Source organism: Macaca mulatta, chromosome 12, assembly GCF_049350105.2.
Source record: "Macaca mulatta isolate MMU2019108-1 chromosome 12, T2T-MMU8v2.0, whole genome shotgun sequence".
In the NCBI taxonomy this organism is placed as follows: domain Eukaryota; kingdom Metazoa; phylum Chordata; class Mammalia; order Primates; family Cercopithecidae; genus Macaca; species Macaca mulatta.
This window is the reverse complement of record NC_133417.1, coordinates 64,866,319-64,888,138: the sequence shown is the minus strand read 5'-3', so window position 1 is coordinate 64,888,138 and position 21,820 is coordinate 64,866,319. Positions and strand designations below refer to the sequence as shown.

The 21,820-nt window shown below is 45.1% G+C and overlaps 1 protein-coding gene across 7 annotated transcripts in view; it reads left to right on the top strand.

The window, feature by feature from the left end:
- The first annotated feature begins 1,987 nt into the window (after positions 1–1,987).
- Positions 1,988–21,820, top strand: part of PLA2R1 (phospholipase A2 receptor 1) — a 128,026-nt gene continuing 108,193 nt past the window's right edge. For 5 of the 7 annotated variants that reach the window (XM_077957093.1, XM_015110225.3, XM_077957094.1 and 2 more), the window contains exons 1-2: positions 1,988–2,686; positions 19,877–20,260. In XM_077957093.1, coding sequence (XP_077813219.1) covers positions 2,119–2,686; positions 19,877–20,260 — 952 coding nt within the window. In that variant the 5' untranslated portion in view covers positions 1,988–2,118. The remainder of the gene's footprint in view (positions 2,687–19,876; positions 20,261–21,820) is intronic. The other 2 variants (XM_077957096.1, XM_077957095.1) reach the window with 1 other exon arrangement.

Below are 21,820 nucleotides of genomic sequence, written 5' to 3'. Positions count from 1 at the left end.
AGCACTGTGCTAAGCACTCTGCATACATTAGCTCGTTTAATGCAGTCACACAATGAAGCAAACATTATTATCTCCATTTTACATAGAGGCAAACTGAGGCTGGGGCAAACTAAGTGGTGTGCTCGTAAGTAGCAGAGTTGCCTCTTTTAACCATGACCCTACACTGCCTCATGAACCTGAAACACATGTGAGACCAGGATATGGGTGGTGGTCATTTTCTTGAAGGTTAAAAAGCTCTTTACCACAGATTTCCATTTCAAAGCTGCAGTGTTTCAGGAACAGATTTAAAAAAAAAAAAAGAAAAAGAAAGAAAAGAAGAAGTAGCTCTTTTCTGAGTGTTCTAATGGTTGAATAGAAAATATGGGGTTGGTAGGCCAGGAAGCTGTCATCACCTCTCTTCATTATACTAATTGCTCTGAAGATGAAATAAGGTTTGTTTCTCCCTTCTTATCCTACTCATAGTCCTAGCTCTGCTACTTCAGAATTGTATCTGCTATGGGTCAAGGGAGGCTTTTTTCCCCCTCATTATACGGAGACTAAAACAGGCCCATAGCACGTGGACAACTCACACTGGTGCACAGCCAGTGAGAGGCAGCCCAATGTCCCAGCAACTGTCCTCATTCGTCAGGGTGCCCCAGTGGCTGCCCTTTATTTCAACCAGGCATGCCTCACTCTCTCCCATACAAGCAGTTCTCACTCTAACCTTTGTATAATATATATTTTTTTCACAACTTCTTCCCATCCTAGAACAGCCTCTTCCTCCCAATATCCACCATACTATCTGAGCACACTTAGGCCTCTATGCCCACTCCAGCCTAGTCTTTCTCCCCTTTACTGTTACTGCCCTGGACCTCAACAGAGATTAGCATCAGTGTCCCATTTTATGACCTAATTATGCCACATGCATTGCACTTGCCTGCTGCAATGCACGCCAACCTGCTCAGGCAGGGCCAAATCTTCTATTACAATACTACGGGGATATTCCCATAGCAATGTAGTTCTGAGACTATAGGAGAGATGGATACATAGTTTGTAGCTGAAGTCTGTGTAATCTACTAGGCTTAAAGCATCTCTTTTCTGCATGTTTTCAAGCAGGGATGCTGAATTCTACATGTAATGATACGTTATAGACTCTACACACATTGGAACCTCTCACATCCTCTCAACTCACCTCTTACTCCAGCCCCCTCTGCAGCCTGTCTCCCCTAGCTGTCCCCCTGTCCCCCACCCCCCTGAGAAACAACCTGACAACGCCTCACCTTTTGCCATGCTATGCACCCAGGGCTTCTCAGAGACAAAGCGTGGAACCATGCCTGAAACTCACCACTGCTGTAGAACAGTGCAGCAGAGTTAATCTCTAGGAGCTCCCTTACCAACAGGGAAGGATAAAGTCCATGGATAAACGCTTGCCCCTTTTGTCCTCAGACAGACAGTTCTGAGGCTCTCTGAGGTTCCTGCAGGACTGAGCACCTTTCGTTAAGGCAGTGGCCAAGACAACCACTTTCCCTTCTTCCACTTTTAGCTCTGACCTTCAATCCTCCTCCCTGCTGGGCATTTCCTTCCAGGCTCTGCTTTCTGCCCTCCCCTCCCCCTCTCTTATGTTTTAACGACTAATGTCAAGGTCCCGCTGAGGAAAGGTCTTATATAAGCCTGTTCTCAGAATATTAAACACTTACAGTGTTCTGCTGGTTATTTGAAGGAGGACAGTTAGAAGGACTACATTCTAGCCAGGACTGCCCTACTTACTACAGAGCAACTTTTGCTGGATTAGGAAGTAACCTAGGGCAAAGCACTTCGACTTTCTGGGCAGGGTTTCTCAGCTGTAAAAATGGGTAATAGGGACCCTGGCTACTTTGCGGGGCTTGGGGGATCAAAGGAGATGTAAAGAGGAGGTTATTTCAAAACCGAAGGAGCTGAACAATAAAAGAATCTTTGGGTTACTCTGTGGCAAGGAAGGTAGACCACGGGGTGGCCCCTCAGGGGTTTCCAGTGCTCCACATTTCAGAGGAGTCCAGGGCGCTCCCAAAGCGCCCGGGTCGCAGAGCAGCTGGGTTCACTCTAAGCTGCCCGCTGCAAACCCGCGGTGTTTTCCAGAATCCGGGTGGTTTGCAAACCCGGATGTCAGGCTCCTTGTCCTGGAGATTCCCAAATCGCTCACCCACAACTCCTCTTCGGCGTCCCCCGGAAAGGAGAGAGCGGGGCTGCGAACTGGAAGAGCAGGGAGTGTGCGCTGGGCAGCCTCACTGCTCCTGTCCCCACCCCAAAGGCAGGAATTTCTGGGATGGGCAGATGGCTCACCCCTCCTCCTCCTCCTTCCTCAAGCCGCAGTGGGTAGGGCGGGGAAAACGCGGGGGACTTTCCCGCGTCCCAGCCAGAGCCCCGAGTGTCCGTTCACTGTGGCGACAGGGGTGGCGGAGTGGGTCTCCAGGGCCCGGGAGTGTCGAGGCCGCCGGAGGGGTGGGGCGCGGAGGAGGCTGCGGATCCGCCTCCGCGCTGCAGGGCCGGGTGCTTGGGGTGCGGCTGTGGGCTCCCGGGACAAGGGGCGCCCGGCGAGCCCAGTGGTTAGCGATGCTTCTGTCGCCGTCGCTGCTGCTGCTGTTGCTGCTGCTACTGCTGGGGGCGCCGAGGGGCTACGCTGAGGACGTGGCGGCGGCGCTCACCCCCGAGCGGCTCCTGGAGTGGCGGGGTGAGTCTCCCAGGGTCGGGGACTGGATCGGTACGTTGGGGAGGGGGGTCGGGGTGGTCGAGGGAGAGGAAGAAGGGGTGAAGCTAGGGGCCAAGCTGGCGGGCAAGGGCGGCCGCGTTTGTAGGGGTTCGTGTGTCAGCAGTCTTGAGCATGGGGGGAGGGAGTGGTGTCCTGCAGCCTCATGTCTAGGCCCAGCACCCTCCTGGCTCCTGCGGGGGTCCGGCGGCGGGGGGCGGGGCTTGGTCTCGCAGGCAGCTCCTCTCGACTCTGGCACCCGGAGCCAGCCCAGAATAGGAGTGTCGGAGAAGTTTCAAAACGGAAACTTTCCGAGAGCTGCTTATTTGGACCGATCGCATCTCGGATAAATGATGGCAAAAAAAAAAAAGGCTCAGTTCGTCCCCTTGCAAAACAAGCGCTCAGAGTGTGCGCCGCCACCTGCGGAGTGACCCCCAAGCCAGGCCTCCCCAGTCCACCCCTTCCTGAAGGAAAACTTTTTTTTTTTTTTTTTGAGACAGAATCTTGCTCTGTCGCCCAGGATGTAGTGTAATGGCGGGATCTCCGCTCACTGCAGCCTCTGCCTCCAGGCGTCAAGTGATCCTCCCATCTCAGCCTCCCGAGTAGCTGGGACCACAGGTGCGCGCCCCCACGCCCAGCTGTTTTTGTATTTTTGGTGGAGACGGGGTTTCACCACGTTGCCCAAGCTGGTCTTGAACTCCTGGGCTCAAGTCATCCTCCCACCTCGGCCTCCCAAAGTTCTGGGATTACAGGCGTGACCCACGGCACCCGGCCTGAAAACATCAGACCAGGTGAGGGAGAGGAGCCCCAGTGACTCCATGAGCTGTGCGATCTGGAGCCTTTGTGCCTTAGTCTCTGTCAGAGGAAAAATGGGATTTGTTATATACATGGGACCCCTGAGAATTAAGTTACTCCCCAAACACGCACCTGCGCACACAGACCAATTCAGCAAACACTTATTGAGCACCTACTACACATGAGACTCAGAAGGATGTGTCAAGAGATGGAAGGAGATTTCTGGCCTGCAGGGGTCCGCATTCGAGAATGGGCCACCTCAGGCAGAGAAGCCTGCGCCTAAGTGCAGAAGTCCATATATGCAAGTAGGAGGGGGACAGGAGGGAGTTAAATATGCCAGGAGGAGACTCCAGACAGACTCCATCCTCTCTGCCTTTGGAGAGAAGTTTGGAGAGAAGGGGTAACACAAAATGTGATCAATATCTGCGTTCACATTTTTTCCTCCCCAGTAGAATATATCGACATTTTTGAGGTAATCTTTTTTAGACTGTGTTTCCTAAGATCCCTGGAGGCTTAATCAGGGGCAGGTAGAACAAGACCATTCTTATTCTAAAGTGACCAAAGTCAGAGATGCTCTTACCTTCTTGGTCAATTCAGTAAAAATTGCTCCTGTGGATGCACATCTGATCCTGTGGTATGTTTGATTCCTTTCCACTAAGTTTACCATGCAGTGGTTATTCCTTTGCGTTTTAAAATGTGGGTTTTGACTGGGCACTAGGTGGTAGAACAGGGCAGCAGCCCACAGGACAGAAGTTGGACTGGGCCACACAGAGAGTATGTGCTGGTGATCTCTGAGCGAAGGGCTAATCCTTTTTATATGTAGCAGACCCAAATCCTGGCCTAAGACAAATTCTCATCAGTGTCTTCTTTTTGGTAGTCAAGGGCACTCTGAAATTAGAGCCATCTGCTAGCCCTTGTACCTACCAGGTGCAATTTGCAAATCTGACAAGGTCGAAATAGTTGGCATAGAGATTCTTCAGATATGAAAATACTGCTGCTCATTTTCCAAGGAGCACAGAGGTTATCTACCAATCCTCGCACAGGCTCCCTCCCTGATTCCAGTCATCTGCATCAGTAGAATTTCAAGTGTAAGCTAGACGGTATGAAGTCAAGTTTTTACTGTCAATACAAAATGGAAAAACAAAATCTTAACATTGAAAAGGACCTGAGACATTGTCTACTCTAGCCCTCTGTTCTTCAGATGTGGAAATTGAAATATGGCTGCCATGTAGTTAGCCACGCTTTGGGGTGCCTCAGTTTACTGCTGTGTTCGCTGTACCACATTGACTCACTTTAGCCACGATTGACATCCACAGAGCAACTGAGAGGAAAATGCACACTCATTTTCATTTCCAATCCACTAATAATGGCTATGTGATATTGTACAGCAGATTATACATACAGCATTTTTATCTGAATTGTTTGATATGTATTATTTATAGATCTGATATGTATTGTAAGCATGCCAGCCTTGGGAGGCAGATGATATATTGTATTGTAATGACTTTCCAATGATTTATCAATAATTCTTGATATGGTTTGGCTGTGCCCCCACCCAAATCTTAACTTGAATTGTATCTCCCAGAATTCCCACGTGTTGTGGGAAGGACCCAGGGGGAAGTAATTGAATTATGGGATCTTTCCCATGCTATTGTCTTAATAGCGACTAAGTCTCACAAGATCTGATGGTTTTATCAGGGATTTCTGCTTTTGCTTCTTCCTCATTTTTCTCTTGCCACTGCCATGGAAGAAGTGCCTTTCGCCTCCCATCATGATACTGAGGCCTCCCCAGCCATGTTGAACTGTAAGTTCAATTAAACCTCTTTTTCTTCCCAGTCTTGGGTATGTCTTTTTCAACAGTGTAAAAATGGGCAATACAATTCTGTATTCAAAAGTCAGTAGATACGGTATTATGCAGTAGTTAAGTTATTGGGCTTCAGAGCTAGACGGTCTGAGTTCAAATCCTGACTATGCCATTTACCATCGTGTGACCCTGGACAAGTACTTCACCCGTCAGTAGCTCAGTTTCCTCATCTGTCAAATGGAGCTAGTAATAGTACTAATCTAAGTGTTGTCCTTTTGCTGCCCTCTCACCATGGCGCCCTCCTCCTCTGGCCAATCCAGACTATTTTGACAGGTTGACAGCCCCATAACAATTATTTACTACCCTGTGTACAGCACTGTACTTGGCAGGTCTGAAGCTCATCTCCTCCTACCTTTAGTTCAGGCATCCCCAACCTCCAGGCCACCTACCAGCTTGTGGCCTGTTAGGAACTGGGCCACACAACAGAAGGTGAGCAGCAGTGAACAAAAGAGGCTTCATCTGTATGTACAGCTGCTCCCCATCCTTCACATTACTGCCTGAACTCCACCTCCTGTCAGATCAGTGGTGGCATTAGATTCTCAAAGGAACATGAACCCTATTGTGAACTGCACACGCGAAGGATCTAGGTTGCACTCCTTACGATAATCTAATGCCTGATGATCTGTCAGTGTCTCCTATCACCCCAGATGGGACCGTCTAGTTGCAGGAAAACAAGCTCAGGGCTCCCCTGATTCTACATTATGGTGAGCTGTATAATTACTTCATTATATATTACAATGTAATAATAATAGAAATAAAGTGCACAATAAATATAATGCCCTTGAATCATCCCGAAACCATCCCCCACCCTACCACCCCACTGGTCTGTGGAAAATTTGTCTTCTATGAAACCAGTGCCTGGTGCAGAAAAGGCTGGGGACCTTTGTTCTGGTTGGTTATTCCAAGGAGCCTGATTGTGGTTTGTTTTCCCTGATCAGAATCTGAGCCCTTCTTCTAGCAAGTGCTAAGACATGCTAACTTCACTCACTCAAGTACTCCAGATACAAAGAGGACAGAGGGGAGAAAGAAGAAGAGGATGGCGCATCCTGGTGAAAGCTGGGCATAGTCATTGCTGAAGGAAATGATCAGGGGGCAAGTAAAATGGTTTTGAAGCTTTGTTGAGGGTTGAAAAATGATCAATGTGAAATGGTCCCCAACTAATATCGTAGGAGAGTTTCCTTCTGTAGTGCTCAGCTTCCCAGAGCAGGAGTGGAAAGAACCCAAGTCTGTGTCAGTGCCTGGGCACTCTCAGGGTAGGCTCTTCTAAATGACCAGTGACCAAGGGAGGTGAGGGTGCTGATGAGTGTGTGGTCAGTGTGCTTGCCATGAGGTCCTAACTTGGGAGAATATAGTGAAACAGGGTTGGGTGTACAGGGTGTCTCTTGACATGGCTGTGCCAATGGAAAGAGGGGTAGAGGCTGATGACCTCAGTCATTCATTATCTGTCAGGCACTATGTGTTTTATCTCCCTGTTTTACTTGGGCTCATCCAAAAGCAATTCCTGAGACATGTTTTCATTAGGGTGCAAGTAGTTTTTTTTTAGGAGGTGATTCTAGAAAGCATGGTAAGGGAGTGAGGACATGAGACCAAGGAGGGAAGAAAGCCACCACAGGCCACTGGGGCTCAGTTTCACAAAGGACCCTTTGAGGAACTGTATAGAACTCAGTGGACCCACCGACAGGCAAGAAGCTGAAGTATTTATCCACCAACTCCCACCTCTCGCTGTCTAAGGGTCACTCCTGGGGCATTCACCCCCTGGTGCTCCTGGTCTCCCTGAAACACTCAGGCAGAGAGCCACAGAAAGTCACTGGGAGTGCACAGGGACTGTCTGCAGGTGAGTGAGCTCCAGGTTAGAGGGTGTGAGGAGGGAACCAACAGAATCTGCTACCCACCTCCAGATTGGGGAGGTAAAAACATGAGTAGGATTGACACTGGCCCCAAGAGGCTGAGAGTGCAGGGACAGATACAGAAACACAAACAATTACAAAACAGCGAGAGAGGTCTTATGATAACTAGGGATGAGCAAAGTGCTGAAGGCGTGCAGAGGAGGCGCTGGCCTGGGGAGCTGGAGGCTCATAAAAAAACATTTGTTTTCCTAAAGGATAAGTAGGCAGTTGCCATATAGGAAAAAGGAGACTGAGCATTCCTGGGAATGCATATTTCGTGTGCAAAGGCACAGGATTATGTGTCAGGCAACAGTAAAAGTTCAGTGAGCTGAAAGTTCCCTTCTGAGCTCTTTTGGATTCAAGGAAAGAGGCCCACTGAAGGTCACTCAAGCAAGCGTGGAGTTGTTGTAATGGTCCCAGGATCTCAAGGGGGACCCAGGACAGGTTCTTCAGGGCAGCCAGATCTTCTGGGACACAGGTACTGGCCACTGACATGAAGCATTACTTTATGTGTTTCTCTCTGTCTCTGGGGCTCTATGGTGTCTCCAGCTTGGTTGTTCTATCTGTTGACTAGTTTCTTTGGCTTTGACTAGCAGGACTTTCCTGTGTAGCTCCCTTAGCTTCTTGGGAAGAGTCCCTTAATTTCCTAGGAGAGGGGTCCAGTTACACTCTTCACAGCATGCTAGTCAGTTCCTGTGCTCTGCCCTCCAGTCGAAGGCCTTCCCCTGGCTAATTGGCCATGGTAGGGGCAAGAGGTGGACACAGGGATGGATGCTGCTTCATCCGGGGCTGTGGATGGGGTAGACCACCAGAGTAGGGCCCCAGGCAAAACAAGAAGCAGTAACATGTCTATATTTGGAAGCGTGAGATTGTTGAGGAAGAGTTGGTTGGAGGCACCCTGCTTCCGGAAACAGTCTGGTCCAGTGAGTTGGGCACTGCTGAGAAGGGCCTTGTGGGTTTGCACAAAAGGGAACCAGATCGCATGTTTAAGTTTAGAAGTGCCATGTTCAATTTGGGCCTTGAAGAGAAGGTCTCCTGTCACCTTGAAGAGGGTAATTCTGGAGGGCAGCAAAGAAATGGTCTGGATAGTTAAAGCTGAGCTAAGTCAATAACAATAGGAAGATTGAGGAACAGAAAGTTTTGTTCATGAAACAGGGTTTAAAAAGAGGAAAATATATATTTAAAAACAGTAACAAAAGAAAACAGTTAGTGAAGGTTAGGAGATGAGGGAAAATTGCAGAATAGGAGAGGTAGTGGTTATAGAGTGCAAAATCCAAGTTTTGGAGATGGACCTATTCTTGGTAGTAAACAGATCTGTGATATGGTTGTGGGAGTGGTCACCAAAGTGGAGAAGAGGCAAAAGAAGGTCCTCACCACAGAGGAGGTCAAGGAACCCAATGTCCTGAGCAAAGCTAGGTTGGAGTAGAGTTTGGGACTCTTTTGTCAGCAAGCCACAATAAGAAACACATTTTACGTCACAACCCACAGCATATAGGTCTACATATGTATAACTGAAACAATGTTTCATTTTAAAAAAATACTCTTACCTAATATGACATGCTGCCACATTTCCCCCTGTTCCATTCTGTTTTGTTTTGTCTAGCTAGTCATAACATGCTCAGTTGATTGCATGACCATAAATGGGCCACAACCTGCAGTGGGGAAAGCATTGAGTCAGAGTGTTAGGTCGTATGTGTGGAAGCTAAAGTGGCTTTGGGATGTGGAGAACAGCAGAGAGTCTGCTGGTATCAAACCATGGTGAATGTGGGGAAGAGTGGTTCAGGGCTGAGGGCCCCAGTGGCGAGGAAGAGGGGTAGGTGCCACCTTCTGAAAAACAGCGATAAGAGCCACTACCTGGAGGCGGCAGAGGGGAGAAGCTGTAGCCCTGAGATTTCCCACATAGCTTCTGTTTCTAATACAAAGGTAAAAATGCCCCTCTACTGCTTCTAGTATTTTCTAAAAGTTGGGGAGTCGTTACTCTTTGTTGTTTTACTTACATCGACACGTTGTGTCCTCACCTAAACAGGTAGGCAATATTAATACATACCCTTCTTTTACAGATGAAGAAGGGTTAAGCAACTTGTGCCCACAGGAGCTTGTAGCATGGGGTTTGAATCAAGCACTCAGCACTAATGCAAAGGATCCCTGAATAGCCTTGTGACCCCATGGTATGGTTCATTCTGTATCCTGCTGCACGACAGGAGCACACGATTTGGTTTCACAGCAGGAAGAACAGGAGGCCAGCCTCTTGCTCTCTGCAACTCCTCCTTTTCCAAACCCCTCCTTTCACAAGTGGGAGTGGTATTTTCCTAAAGCAGAAATGTGCAAAGCTATTGATTTGTGTATTGTTCTAGGCAATTCTGATGTCTCTAGGCAATGAGCCATTCTACTAATCTGGAGATGGAATTTCAGTAAAAGTGTGATCAGATAGTGGTTTAGCTGCCCTTCCTGGCCATGAATCATGCTAGCCATCTTGACTCCATTTCTCCCGTTTCTGTTTGTCATCCCTCAGCGTTTCTTCCCCTTCATACTTTTCTCATCCCACCTTCTCTGCCTGCCTCCTTTCCTGGCAAGCCTTTGTGAGTCAGCATAGACGTCCAGTTTTCCTGGTCCTATTTACTCTTTCTCGTTAAGCCTCTAACTATTTTCCTATTGTTGGTTGTCACCGTAACTGATACCACACAATGCAGGTTCCAAGCCCATGACAGGAAAGATGGGGCCACACAGATGGCTTAGTTTTCCCTGCAGCTCCCCTTCTTTGACCTAATAATCTGCTTATTTATATCAAGTTATCTGAAGAAACGATCCCCTTGTGTTGCCTCTTCTGAACTCAATCCTAATGCCGCAAATCCTCATGGAATCTATCAAAGTAATCGATTTAAGACATTTATAAACCCTTCCCTCCATTTTTCTTTTTAGAAATTATGCTTGAGAGCCTTTTGGAGATGTTCCAATGCATAGCTAGGAGCATAAATTATATTTTGAACTGATCAAAGCAAAAAGAAATATTATTGTTCATAAAATAGACAAAAGAACACCATATAAACACTATATAAAGTCATTTAGGGAAAAACATTTTATAAAGCCACTCAAGAAAATTAGAAAATTAGAATTAGAATTTCTGTAACTTGGGTTCTGAGACACAGAGCTAAACAAAACAGAAAAGTCATAACCACTTGGCTTTTTAATTTATGATACTTTCCAGACAACTACAGTTCCAAAGAAATATGGAAATAAAATAGTGTTACCACTTCTAGCTTTTGGTATTCTGCTCTTGAGAACTTTTCAATTATGAAAATATAAACAGGAATCTCAAAGTAATTATTTAACTATAAACATTTTTTTCATTTTGCTGCTCTTTGGCACCATTCATATTCAAAGTTAAGATTGGCTTTTATTTTTATTAATATTTATAAAGTGATCATCATAACTGAGATAACCCTTATCAAGGTCTTGTGAAGCTAGCACGATTATTTTTTCTTTTTATTATAAATTTAAACTTTTTGTAAAGAAGGGGTCTTGCTATGTTGCCCAGGCTGGTCTCAAACTCCTGGTCTCAAGTTGTCCTCCAGCCCCGGCCTCCCAGAGTGCTGGGACTACAGATGTGAACTACACACCCAGCCCCAGCATTACTATTAAACCCATTGTGCAGATGGGAAAACCAAGGCAGATACTTTCCTAGTTTTAAGCAGTTCTGCCCTAAAAGAAGTGCTCTGTAGTTTGCCACGGTCTTTTTTCCATAATGTTAACCTTGTTCAAATACAGACAAGGAGAGCTTCATGGGGATATAACCAGTGCAGTCGCACAGAGTCCTATAGTCAGAAGGGCCTTCTTTCCACTTAGGGTTTAAAGCTCCATGGATAGGGGCCTTGGGATTCATAATTATTTCTATCTTTGAAATTGTGTGCTGTGCGTGATGTTCAGTGGAACAATGGAACTCAAGCCAGAGGTTTGGAGCCTCTGTTCAATTCTGCCTGGGGTCCGCTGTCTACCTCCCTGGGATGGGTTCTCAGCTGCCTCCCCCACACTCCTGCCCCACAGTTGCTGCTGCCTTCTGCACACAGTGGCAACCGGGTTGCATTGAAGTTGGGGGACTGGAGGCCTGGGCCCTGGGAGTAGATGCCTTGTGGCATTTACGGGCAGTGCAAAGCAGCATCTGTCACCACTGGACTAGTAGCACTTCTGTGGGTTCTGTGAGGGCTGAGTGGGAACGTGTCACATATCCTCAGTCCAGGTACTATATTCCAAGCATGTTATAGCTCAGAGGTTGCAATCTCTTGTGGGCCCAAGGGAAAGGGACATTGACTTGACTTCCCCATGTCCAGCCAAGACCACATATTTTCATTGTACCCTGGACCCTGCAAATGATGCAGACAGCCTGAATAAGAATGATAGGGATGGTTGTGACTTGAATTTTGTTTCCCCCCACCACCAAATTCATATAAAAATGAGACTTTACTTGGAGATAGGGTCTTCACAGAGGTAAACGAGTTAAAATGAGGCAGTTAGGGTAGCCCTAGTCTATTATGACTGGTGTACTCATAAGAAGGGGAAACTGGGACACAGAAATATGCATAGAGAGATGATGTGAAGAGACACAGGGAAAAGGTGGTCCTCCAGGGGCCAAGGAGAGAATCCAGGATCCCATCCTTCCCTCACAGCCCTCAGAAGGAACCAACTCTGCCCCACCTTGATCTCACGCTTCCAGCCTCCAGAATTATGAGAAAAGAAATTTCTGTCATTGAGGCCACTCAGTTTGTGGTATTTTATTATGGCAACTCTAGTAGCAAATCAATACAGGGACTAACACTCTACCTACCACTAAACGTTGTTTTTTTGCTTTTGTTTTTGTTTTTAACATTTCTGCCTTGCACTGTAGTAAATGTTTTTTTTTTTTTTAATGGCCATACTCTCAAAGCAGCTAAGATGGATAGCTCATTGTAAGCACTTTTGTTTTCAGTCATGCCATATCATTTCCAGAGTTGTTTTGGTTGATGATGGAATTATTTTCTGGTTTTGTTGGTTTTTTGTGACCCAGTCTTTGAATCATTTCCAGGCTTTAATATGCAGGCATTTGTGAGGGCATCTTAACAATGTTCTGTCTTTTTGTCCTTGCCCTAACTTGCACTTTGTAATGAGGCACGTTTTTGACTGAGATGGTATATTTTCAACAGAGTGTATAAGGTAATCACGGAGCTGCTGTAAATAATGATTTTTACACCAGCAATGTCTGTTAGGTACTTTCCAGTTAAATAAAGGTAAAACAATGGGAGAAGAGACAAGAAGCTAAAAGGAAGAAGAATGTTTTCAACTCAGTTTAAAAATTCATTGGTAAGACACAGAGGTCTAGCAAAGAATCACGGAAGAGAGAAGCTTTTCTGCCAGGGTCAGCAACTGCTAAATGAGGACAGAGCAGGAGGACAGAGGAGGGAACAGGAATGGCCAGGGAGTGGCAAGGACAGTCTGAAAGGGTAAACCCCTCCTGGCACAGGGGTTAGTAACAGGCAATTTGAAGCCTCACAGAACTACAGTCCGGTGGCACTGATTATGCTGGGTTTCATTTTTCCCATATGTGAGAAAGACTATTGTGTGCCTCATGGAACTTGGAGAGGCAATTTGGGGAGGTTAGAGAGAAAAGGGAAGAGAACATGTAAAAAGATTTATCAAGAGGGATCCACGACCCTGTGGAGATGGTGATTATCCAGGTTCAGAAGCTATAGGAGAATAAAGAAGGCTCAGAGTTAAGGACAATGCTAGGACAGAGAAAGAGAAGGAAGTTCTGAGACAGGACAAAGAGGTTTCTTAAAAAATATATTTGGTTAACTTTTTAGTTGATTAATAGAAAGCAATTGACAGGAACTCAAAAGCTTCAGATTAAGAGACACATGAAAACTCAGATGATTTGAGATAAAATGCACATTTTCATGCAGAGAGAGGTAGGAAGGACTGGCCCACTTTTCACTTTGTTCCGTGGATCTGTTCTTTGAAGAACCATGCACATGCTGATTGCTGCAAGCATGGGAAATTCCTCACTTATTGGTTTGAAAGGTCATGTTAAGAATCCAGATTTTCTGCATCACTCGGCCATGAATAGGACTTGATTCAGCAGCTTACAGTATCCCTTCCTGCTACAGAGTAATCTTAGGAATGCAATCGGCTCTGAATCCATTGTTCACTAGATGGAAGAGATAGAGACAAACCCAAATTTGTGAAGCTGGAAAAGGTCAATACATCTCAAGAGAGAAGCTGCTCACCTTCAGATTGGTTACAGAGGAGAGATGCCCTCCCCATTTCCTTCTGGACTGTGTCCCTGCTGAAACCTAAATACTGTCAGAACAGCAAGGAAATGGACAGAGTCCAGAGAGGCTGCAAGGCAGGACGGGCGTGAGCCCAGCACTAGCTCTGTGGGTAGATGGAGTAGAAGCAATTTCAAACCTATGGACTGGGGTAGGAGATTGAAATTGGGCTGCAGCCTGCATGCTGTGGCTTTCTAATAGCTTGTCTTACGCATTGCACTTGATGTGAACCATGCACTGGAACTTTTCCTTCCAGTTCCCTTAATGAAGCGGCACAGAGACGGACTTTATGTGTATAGTTGGATTAGGTGAATACCTTCATGATATAATTTATTGATTACCAGAAAGTCCTTTGTTTGCCTAAAATGCCACCATTGAAATTGCTGTTTTATTATTTCTTCCAAGTGTTTTTTGTTAAAAATGCAGAAACTTCACAAAAGCTTAACAGTACAAATCTTATCCTACTCACTTAACACTTCAAACCTTCATTCAGCTAGTTCTAAGAGAAGAGCTGTCTAAAGCTAAAGGGAACACCAAAGGCAAGCAGAGGTGATCAGAAGGGGTGCAGAAGGTCAAGTGGAGGGGCCCCAGGAGAAACTTCCTGTAGGTACCTCCAGTCTGCTGTTCACACAGACAGATCAAACTGCAATAATGCCCCCAGGCTTTAGACTCCAACCTCATGGCACACCATTTTGCTTGTATCTCCTATGTCAAAATATATGTTGGCATTAAGTTATAATTTTTTTCTGTGTATTTCAGGGATTCCCAGGGAGAATATGACTTCCTTGCAGGCAAACACTATGACATATATATCCTTCTGTCTGCAGGGTTCCCAAACCATGCCACATTAAGCACATGCTAGATCTTTGTCGTCTGAAATTTCAAGTCAGCTACTTCAACATGTTTGGTGACAATCTATAGCAGTTTATTTTCTTCTTTCTTAAGTTATAAGTGAATGCATGTAAATAAAGCTACACCTGGACTGAATATAGTAGAGAGATATAAAACTTCTAAGACAAAAATGAATTTGAAAAAAAAAAAAGTAAAAGATTGGTTCAGTTAAATAATCTTTACAGTTCCATCCAGCTCTGAAGTTCATGGTTCGGGGTTTATGGGTGAAGTGAGTCTCCTCTGCCACACCTGTCTTCCTTCCAGCACTGCCCTGCTTTGTCCTCCCTAGAAAGTGGGCAAGTATATGTGTGTGCACACTCCCTGCTCAGAGTCTGGTGACACTGAGGGGTCCTGTCCAACTCACATGTGACATCAGTTGAAGAGCCAGTTCGGTGTCTTAAATTTTGGGTTATTTTCTTTTTTTTTTTTTTTTTGAGACGGAGTCTTGCTCTGTCACCCAGGCTGGAGTGCAGTGGCCGGATCTCAGCTCACTGCAAGCTCCTCCTCTCGGGTTCACGCCATTCTCCTGCCTCAGCCTCCCGAGTAGCTGGGACTACAGGCACCCGCCACTTCGCCCGGCTAGTTTTTTGTATTTTTTAGTAGAGACGGGGTTTCACCGTGTTAGCCAGGATGGTCTCGATCTCCTGACCTCGTGATCCGCCCGTCTCGGCCTTCCAAAGTGCTGGGATTACAGGCTTGAGCCACCGCACCCGGCCTATTTTCTTTCTCTTATTTGTTATCACTTAGTTTTTAAAATCTTTTAAAATCATTTTTTATTTTATTTTAAGTTCCGGGATGCATGTGCAGGATGTGCAGGTTTGTTGCATAGGGAAATGTGTGCCATGGTGGTTTCCTGCATCTATCATCCCAACATCTACGTATTAAGCCCACATGCATTAGCTCTTTATCCTGACGCTTTCCCTTCCCCTGCCACAGGCCTCGGTGTATATTCTTCCCCCCCTGTGTCCCTGTGTTCTTATTGTTCACCTCCCACTTATAAGTGTTATCACTTGTTTTTAAGAGCTTATTGTATCAGTTTGTTGTTGTTGTTTATTTGTTTGTTTGTTTTGAGACACAATCTCACTCTGTCCCCCAGGTTGGAGCGTAGTGGCATGATCTTGGCTCACTACAGCCTCCACCTCCTGGGTTCAAGCGATTCTTGTGCCTCAGCTTCCCGAGTAGCTGGGAATACAGGCACGCACCGCCAAGCCCAGCTAATTTTTGTATTCTTAGTAGAGACCTCAAGTGATTCCCCTGCTTTAGACTCCCAAAGTGCTGGGATTACAGGTATGAGCCATCACGCCCCACCATTAAGGGCTTATTTTGAATGCAATTATAAAGTTTTCTTTGGAATTGATGGAACTCCCTTCTTTTCATTAGCTAGCCAAATTCCCATGATTCCAGAACAAATATACACAGTTTCAAAGGACAGATATTTAGGCAAATAATTTCTCTCTATCTCTAGCATCTTACCCAGTGTCTATGAAGTAGCTGGCATCCAATGAAAGCTAGTTGAAGGAATGAATGTTCCATACGCAGTCATAAAGGTAACACCCTAAACTTTGGTTTAACAGTTGATCAATGAAACATTCTCCTCCCACTCCTTAGAAGAGTACACATTATCTTATGGGGCTAAAGAGTGGATCTGAAATGATCTCCTCCTAAAGGAACTCAGAAGTAGAAAGTAGAACCACTGTCTTCCATGGATTTTATTTTAGAAAAAAAAGGATAGAAATTAGCTTATAAGTTTCTTCTAATAAATCAATCCTTTTTCTCCTCCTAAACTTATAATTATGAAGGGAAGTATAATAACATTTTCCTGCAAAGAGATTTAGTAATTCTGGCAGTACTTCATTAATCACTTAATCAGTGTTCAAGCAGAACTGATGTCCTTGACATGTATAATCAATCTTGATTCCTCCCACATTTGATTTTCATCTTTTAAAAAATCCAGCAACTATACACACTAAGGATTGGTGGCTTATTTTCACATTATAGTTTTGTTAGAGACATTATGTGCATATAATAACAATCAGAATATTGATACCTATATTAAGTCTCCTCATAGTCTGTTTGAAAGTAATTGTTTTCTCTTCAGTGAATTTATGGAGATTAACAGTGCCAGGATCATATTCTATTATAACTTAATGGAAAAATGGGCTCAAGTCATTTTTTAACTTAGTATATTTGGAGGCAGCATGTTGATTATTATTGGTGAACCAGAGCTACTTGCCTATGGCAGATTCTGAAGAACTTTTCTAAAGCTATTTCCTAAATGCAGCTGGCATGGAAATATAAGTAGCACCCCAAAATTAAGCAGCAATGGATTAGGTGTGTCTAATATGTTCTGCTTTGGAAAGGTAATTTTATGATTGCTAGTGTGATACAGAAGTTCCAATTTCTGCCACTCTTTTTCTCTTAACACTTATTAATTTGGAAGTTTAAAAGCATTATTGGCCAGGCATGGTGGCTCACACCTGTAGTCCCAGGACTTTGGGAGGCCAAGGTGGGAGGATTGCTTGAGCCCAGGAGTTTGGAGACCATCCTGGGCAATATATTGAGATCCCGTCTCTACCAAAAACAAACAAACAAAAAATTAGCCAGGCATGGTGGTACACACCTGTAATCCCAGCTACTCAGGAGGCTGAGTTGGGAGGATCAGTTGAGCCTGGGAGGCCAAAGCCTCAGTGAGCGGTGACAGTGCCACTGCACTCCAGCCTGGGTTACTAGAGCAAGACCTTTTTTCAAACCCCCCGCCCCACACAATATTTATTCACCCCAAATGTTAGGTTTGTAATTTTCATGTCCACTTATTCACAGACCACCCGTTTCCCCCCATCTACACACTGCTTGTCAACACCATGTATTTTTCTCTTTCCTATTAAAAAACCTACAGTGTAGACTTTACTGGTGGGTAATGCAGAAAATCAACAGATGAAGGCTCTTAATTCATCACTGCACACATATTTGAACAAATGAGACAAAGATTTTGTTATCTGGTTGTTTGGAGAGTATTTTTCCTCCATAAAAGGTGATAGCAATTGTTTAAAAAAAAAGCGATAGCATTGTTTAAAACTAAAATGTCTGCACCCACTGTGTGCTGCAGAAACTGCAGTAAAAATAAGCTTTTGTGCTAACAGTGTAAGAGAAGAAGCCTTTGAGGGATGCTGAGATTAGCACTCTGTAGGTTCAACCAGGTCTGCAGCTGGATCTATAGACCAAGAATCAGGAAGTCAGAGGGATAAAGTAATAATGATAGCTCCCATTTCCTAAGGCTTTTCATGGTAGTATGTGGTGTGCTTTTCATGGGTTATTCAATGGAATATCCTTAACATCCCTAAGAGGTGAGTACCATACATAGTCCCAGTTCAAGGAGGAAAGACGAGGCTCGCTGAGATGGAGCAATCTGCCCAAAGTTACACAGCGGGTCCGTGATGGTTCTACGTGACTCCAGAGCTCTCAACCACTAGCCAGGTCATCTATATACCTATCTGAGGTGTATAAACTGAGGCACAGTCAGTACGTTGCAGAGCTTATAATACATTTGAACATATATATTAGGTAGAAGCTGAACTACAAAACCATTATAGTAAAATAATTATCCTTTGATGAAAAATTAATGAACTCTAGGTTAACTAGAAAGTAATTAGTAGGTTACAACAAAAATTAAGGTGAACATTCTACCCAGGCATGAAAAGGTGAAAAGGAGAGTTGGACAGAAGGTTAATTATCGGACTCCATGTCACACTGATGAGAGGTGGATTTGATTTTGAATCACTATTGCTAATAACCATGCAGACAAGGCCCTCATTAGGAAAACAAATTTCCTGATCTAAATGAAATCTCCCTAAAACCATTCATTTTCCCTACCCCACCCCCTCTCTTTTACTCTGATGTACGGTGATCAAAGCAATTCTATGACAACTAATTCAACTCCTCAAATCTATGGCTATAAGTAAGGTCATCAATTATTAAATGAGGTATAGCATTTATTAATACATTGACAATCTTTTTGAAACAGTATCTTAAGTGATTTTGGTAACTGTAAATCAGTTCTCCTCAGGCTGATTAACTTTGGAGAAACCAAAAGAACATTTACCAGAATGAAGCATTGTTCCCTCGTGGATCTGTGAGAAGACCTGTCCTGCACTGTCCCAAACCTCTCCAAGGCCTCTGCCTATACCTGTTCTGCCCTCCATAACACGACCCACCCTAAACCCCAGACATTCGAGGGAACCCTATCATGTCCCTTCAGAGTTTTGAAAAAATAGACAGGAAGTAAAATAGAAAAGGGGAACCCAGCTACTGGGAGAAGAAAAGAGTGCCAGGGCCTGACCAGACATGACCGAGGTGACTTCAGCAGCCAAAGGCCGAAGCAGCAGCAGCTGGTGTATTTCATCAACAGCAAGCACTGACTGAATTTCCATCATGTGCGCAACACACTCCGTGCTTAGACCAAAGAAATGAGACTTGGTTTCCATCTTCAAAAAGCCTGAGAGAAAACAAGTTCATACTAACTGTTGAGTACTAGGTGCCTTCCAGGCCCGCAACTTGGGTTAAGTCAGGTAGCAGGCTGGCAGCTAACATGTATTCCCTGGCTGGGTCCCACCAGCTTTTCCATAGGAAACTCACCCAAATCCCTTCTTCCATCTCCAGGAAGGAGAGCTCAGGGGCATATCACAAAATGCCTACTTTCTCCAACCGTCCATGTGGCCTCTGGTTTCTGCCACGGTAATGGTGGTCCATCACCTCTCGTGTTTCGAGGTGTGGTGCCATAGCTAGTGGCCTGGGCATCTACCTGCTTCTGCCAGCCCCACCCAGCAAGCCGTCTCCTACTAAGAGTCTATCCCCATAGCAAGAGGTCCCCGCCTCCACCTCTGTACTGCTGAGAAGCCCTGTGTTCTCACCAGCATTGAATCCTGCATCAGATCACAAAGCAGCATTTCACTGATAGCCTTTCAGTTTTCTACAGGAACTTGATGGTACAGAGTTTCATTCAGTGGTTCTTGATTCAGCAGCTGTGTCCCTAACATTCAGGCATTTGTCTGAGACAGTGTTGTCCCATCCATGGGCCCCCAGTGTCCCTCCCCAGGAGCCCTGAGTATTATTACCAATCCCCCTCTCTAACCAATTGTGTGAGCGCACCTTCTCTGTCAGTAACAGACCTGAGTGGATTGACAGGTAACCCTTGTTCCTATATGGCCAATGAGGTCTTAGATCAGAGCTCTCCCATTAGCTCCATAAGCCCTTTTATGCTTCCAAAGAAACTCCTTTGTTTTATGGAAATAAAGCCCTTCAGATGGACCCTGCCCAACAACGCCAGATCTGTGGGAAATGACCGGCAACTGTGGCATATCGCACTTAGATATGCACACTGAGATCCTCATGATGCTAGTAAATTATATATGAAAATTTCATGCCAGGTCTTTGATTTTTGTTTCAGATAAAGGGCTATTTATTATCCAAAGTGAGAGTCTGAAGAAATGCATTCAAGCAGGTAAATCGGTACTGACCCTGGAGAACTGCAAGCAAGCAAACAAGCATATGCTGTGGAAATGGGTTTCAAACCATGGCCTCTTTAACATAGGAGGCAGCGGTTGCCTGGGCCTGAATTTCTCTGCCCCAGAGCAGCCCTTAAGCTTATACGAATGTGACTCCACCCTCATTTCCTTGCGGTGGCGCTGTAACAGGAAGATGATCACCGGCCCGCTGCAGTACTCCGTCCAGGTGGCGCATGACAACACAGTGGTGGCCTCACGGAAGTATTTTCATAAGTGGATTTCTTATGTGTCAGGTGGTGGAGACATTTGTGAATATCTACACAAAGGTAAAAATAATTTAAAGAAGCACTCAGGGAATAGTATTTTTTTAAAGTTTGCCTATAAGTAAAGATTTGTAAAGCGTTATGTGAAAGAAGTACACAAAGCCTGGACCCTCAGGGGACTTCTGTTAAATACATTTTAGTTGCTTCCTTGCTTATGGTAAAAGGGTTATGAGAGTCTCAGAATGGACATACTACATTCTACTAAAGAAGCAGAACTTCTCAGAATTTAAAGGTATTGGGAGGAAAAACATTCAACTGACTCTGGGAATCAATGGAAAGGAGGAGAAAGAACAAGCAGACAGGAGAGAGAGAGAAAAGGAAGGTGGAAGGAAAAGATATTTGAAGACTTTTGTCATGACAAATATAATAACTTCTCCTTCCCTGCCTCCATTTCTCTTATTGTAAAAACGCATCCCCACCTATGGAGGTATGTATCCAGGGCACCTCCAATGCCTCCTGATGCTGGCTGGCATTCATGTGATAATCATGTTGCAAGTCACTTGAAGATAAATGACAGACTGTTGTCAGGGGTTATTTGGTGTGTGCCAAGCATGGTCAGTGGGGAAGCATGGTTTAGAGGGGAATTTCATTTTCTATGGTTATCTTTGTCATTTCTAAACAGAAAAAAAAAAAAATAAAGAAAGTTACATAGTTAAATTCTAAAATCTCAAACCTGTCCCTCAGGGTTTGTTTGGTAGCTCACTCTATCCAACCATCCATCTATCGATCCATCCATCCATCCATTCATCCCACATTTTTATATAACACTGCTGACAAATCCACCCCATATTGATCAGGCACTGGGCTAGGCACCTGGTTTACAGAGGCCCACAGGACAAGCGGAGTCCCTCCCCTTGTGGTGCTCTGTAGAGTTATGCTTTCACAAGAGCATATCTTCCTAAGAATTCTGTACAGTCCTGGGAAGCAGAGCAAGGAATTCCTAAAGAAGAAATGATTAAAAAGAGACAGAGCCAAGGACCAGGCATTTTCAGGGCTCACTAAAATAAAGCTAGTGCTGCAAATCAGCACTCTGAATAATCTACAGTCCTGAAGAGGAACTTGCTATTTTGCTTTATGTTAGCTTTTTTAGCCACATACCCACATTCATGGTGCATGCAGGAGAAGATTCTAGAGAACATATGCTTCTGAGTAGAAGGAAGGGGACTGAAAGAAAAGGGCATGTCCTGAAATACCTACGGTTCCTAAGTAGCCTTAACTGCTAAGGCTGGTGACTGGTGACATGTCGTGAGCTCAGGTCACCCCTGCCAGTTGTGGGAAAGAGGTGAGGCTCTCCACAGCTGGTCCTTTTGCCCCAGGACCTACCACTGGCAACCCCAGTTGAGTCGTGAAAAGTTTTTGTTGATTCCTGATTAAGGCCAAGAATGACCAAGTATTGCAAAACCCTGAGAAGGCAGCCAGCAGGCTACGTCTGCATGATCGTCTCACTCTAGGTCATTGTAGAAGTCACCCAGTCAGCTGTCTGGCTTCACCCTCTCCCCATGTCGGCTGTTTGCCCCCTTGCACTCTCAGTGATTCTTTAAAAATGGAAATCTGAACCTGTCA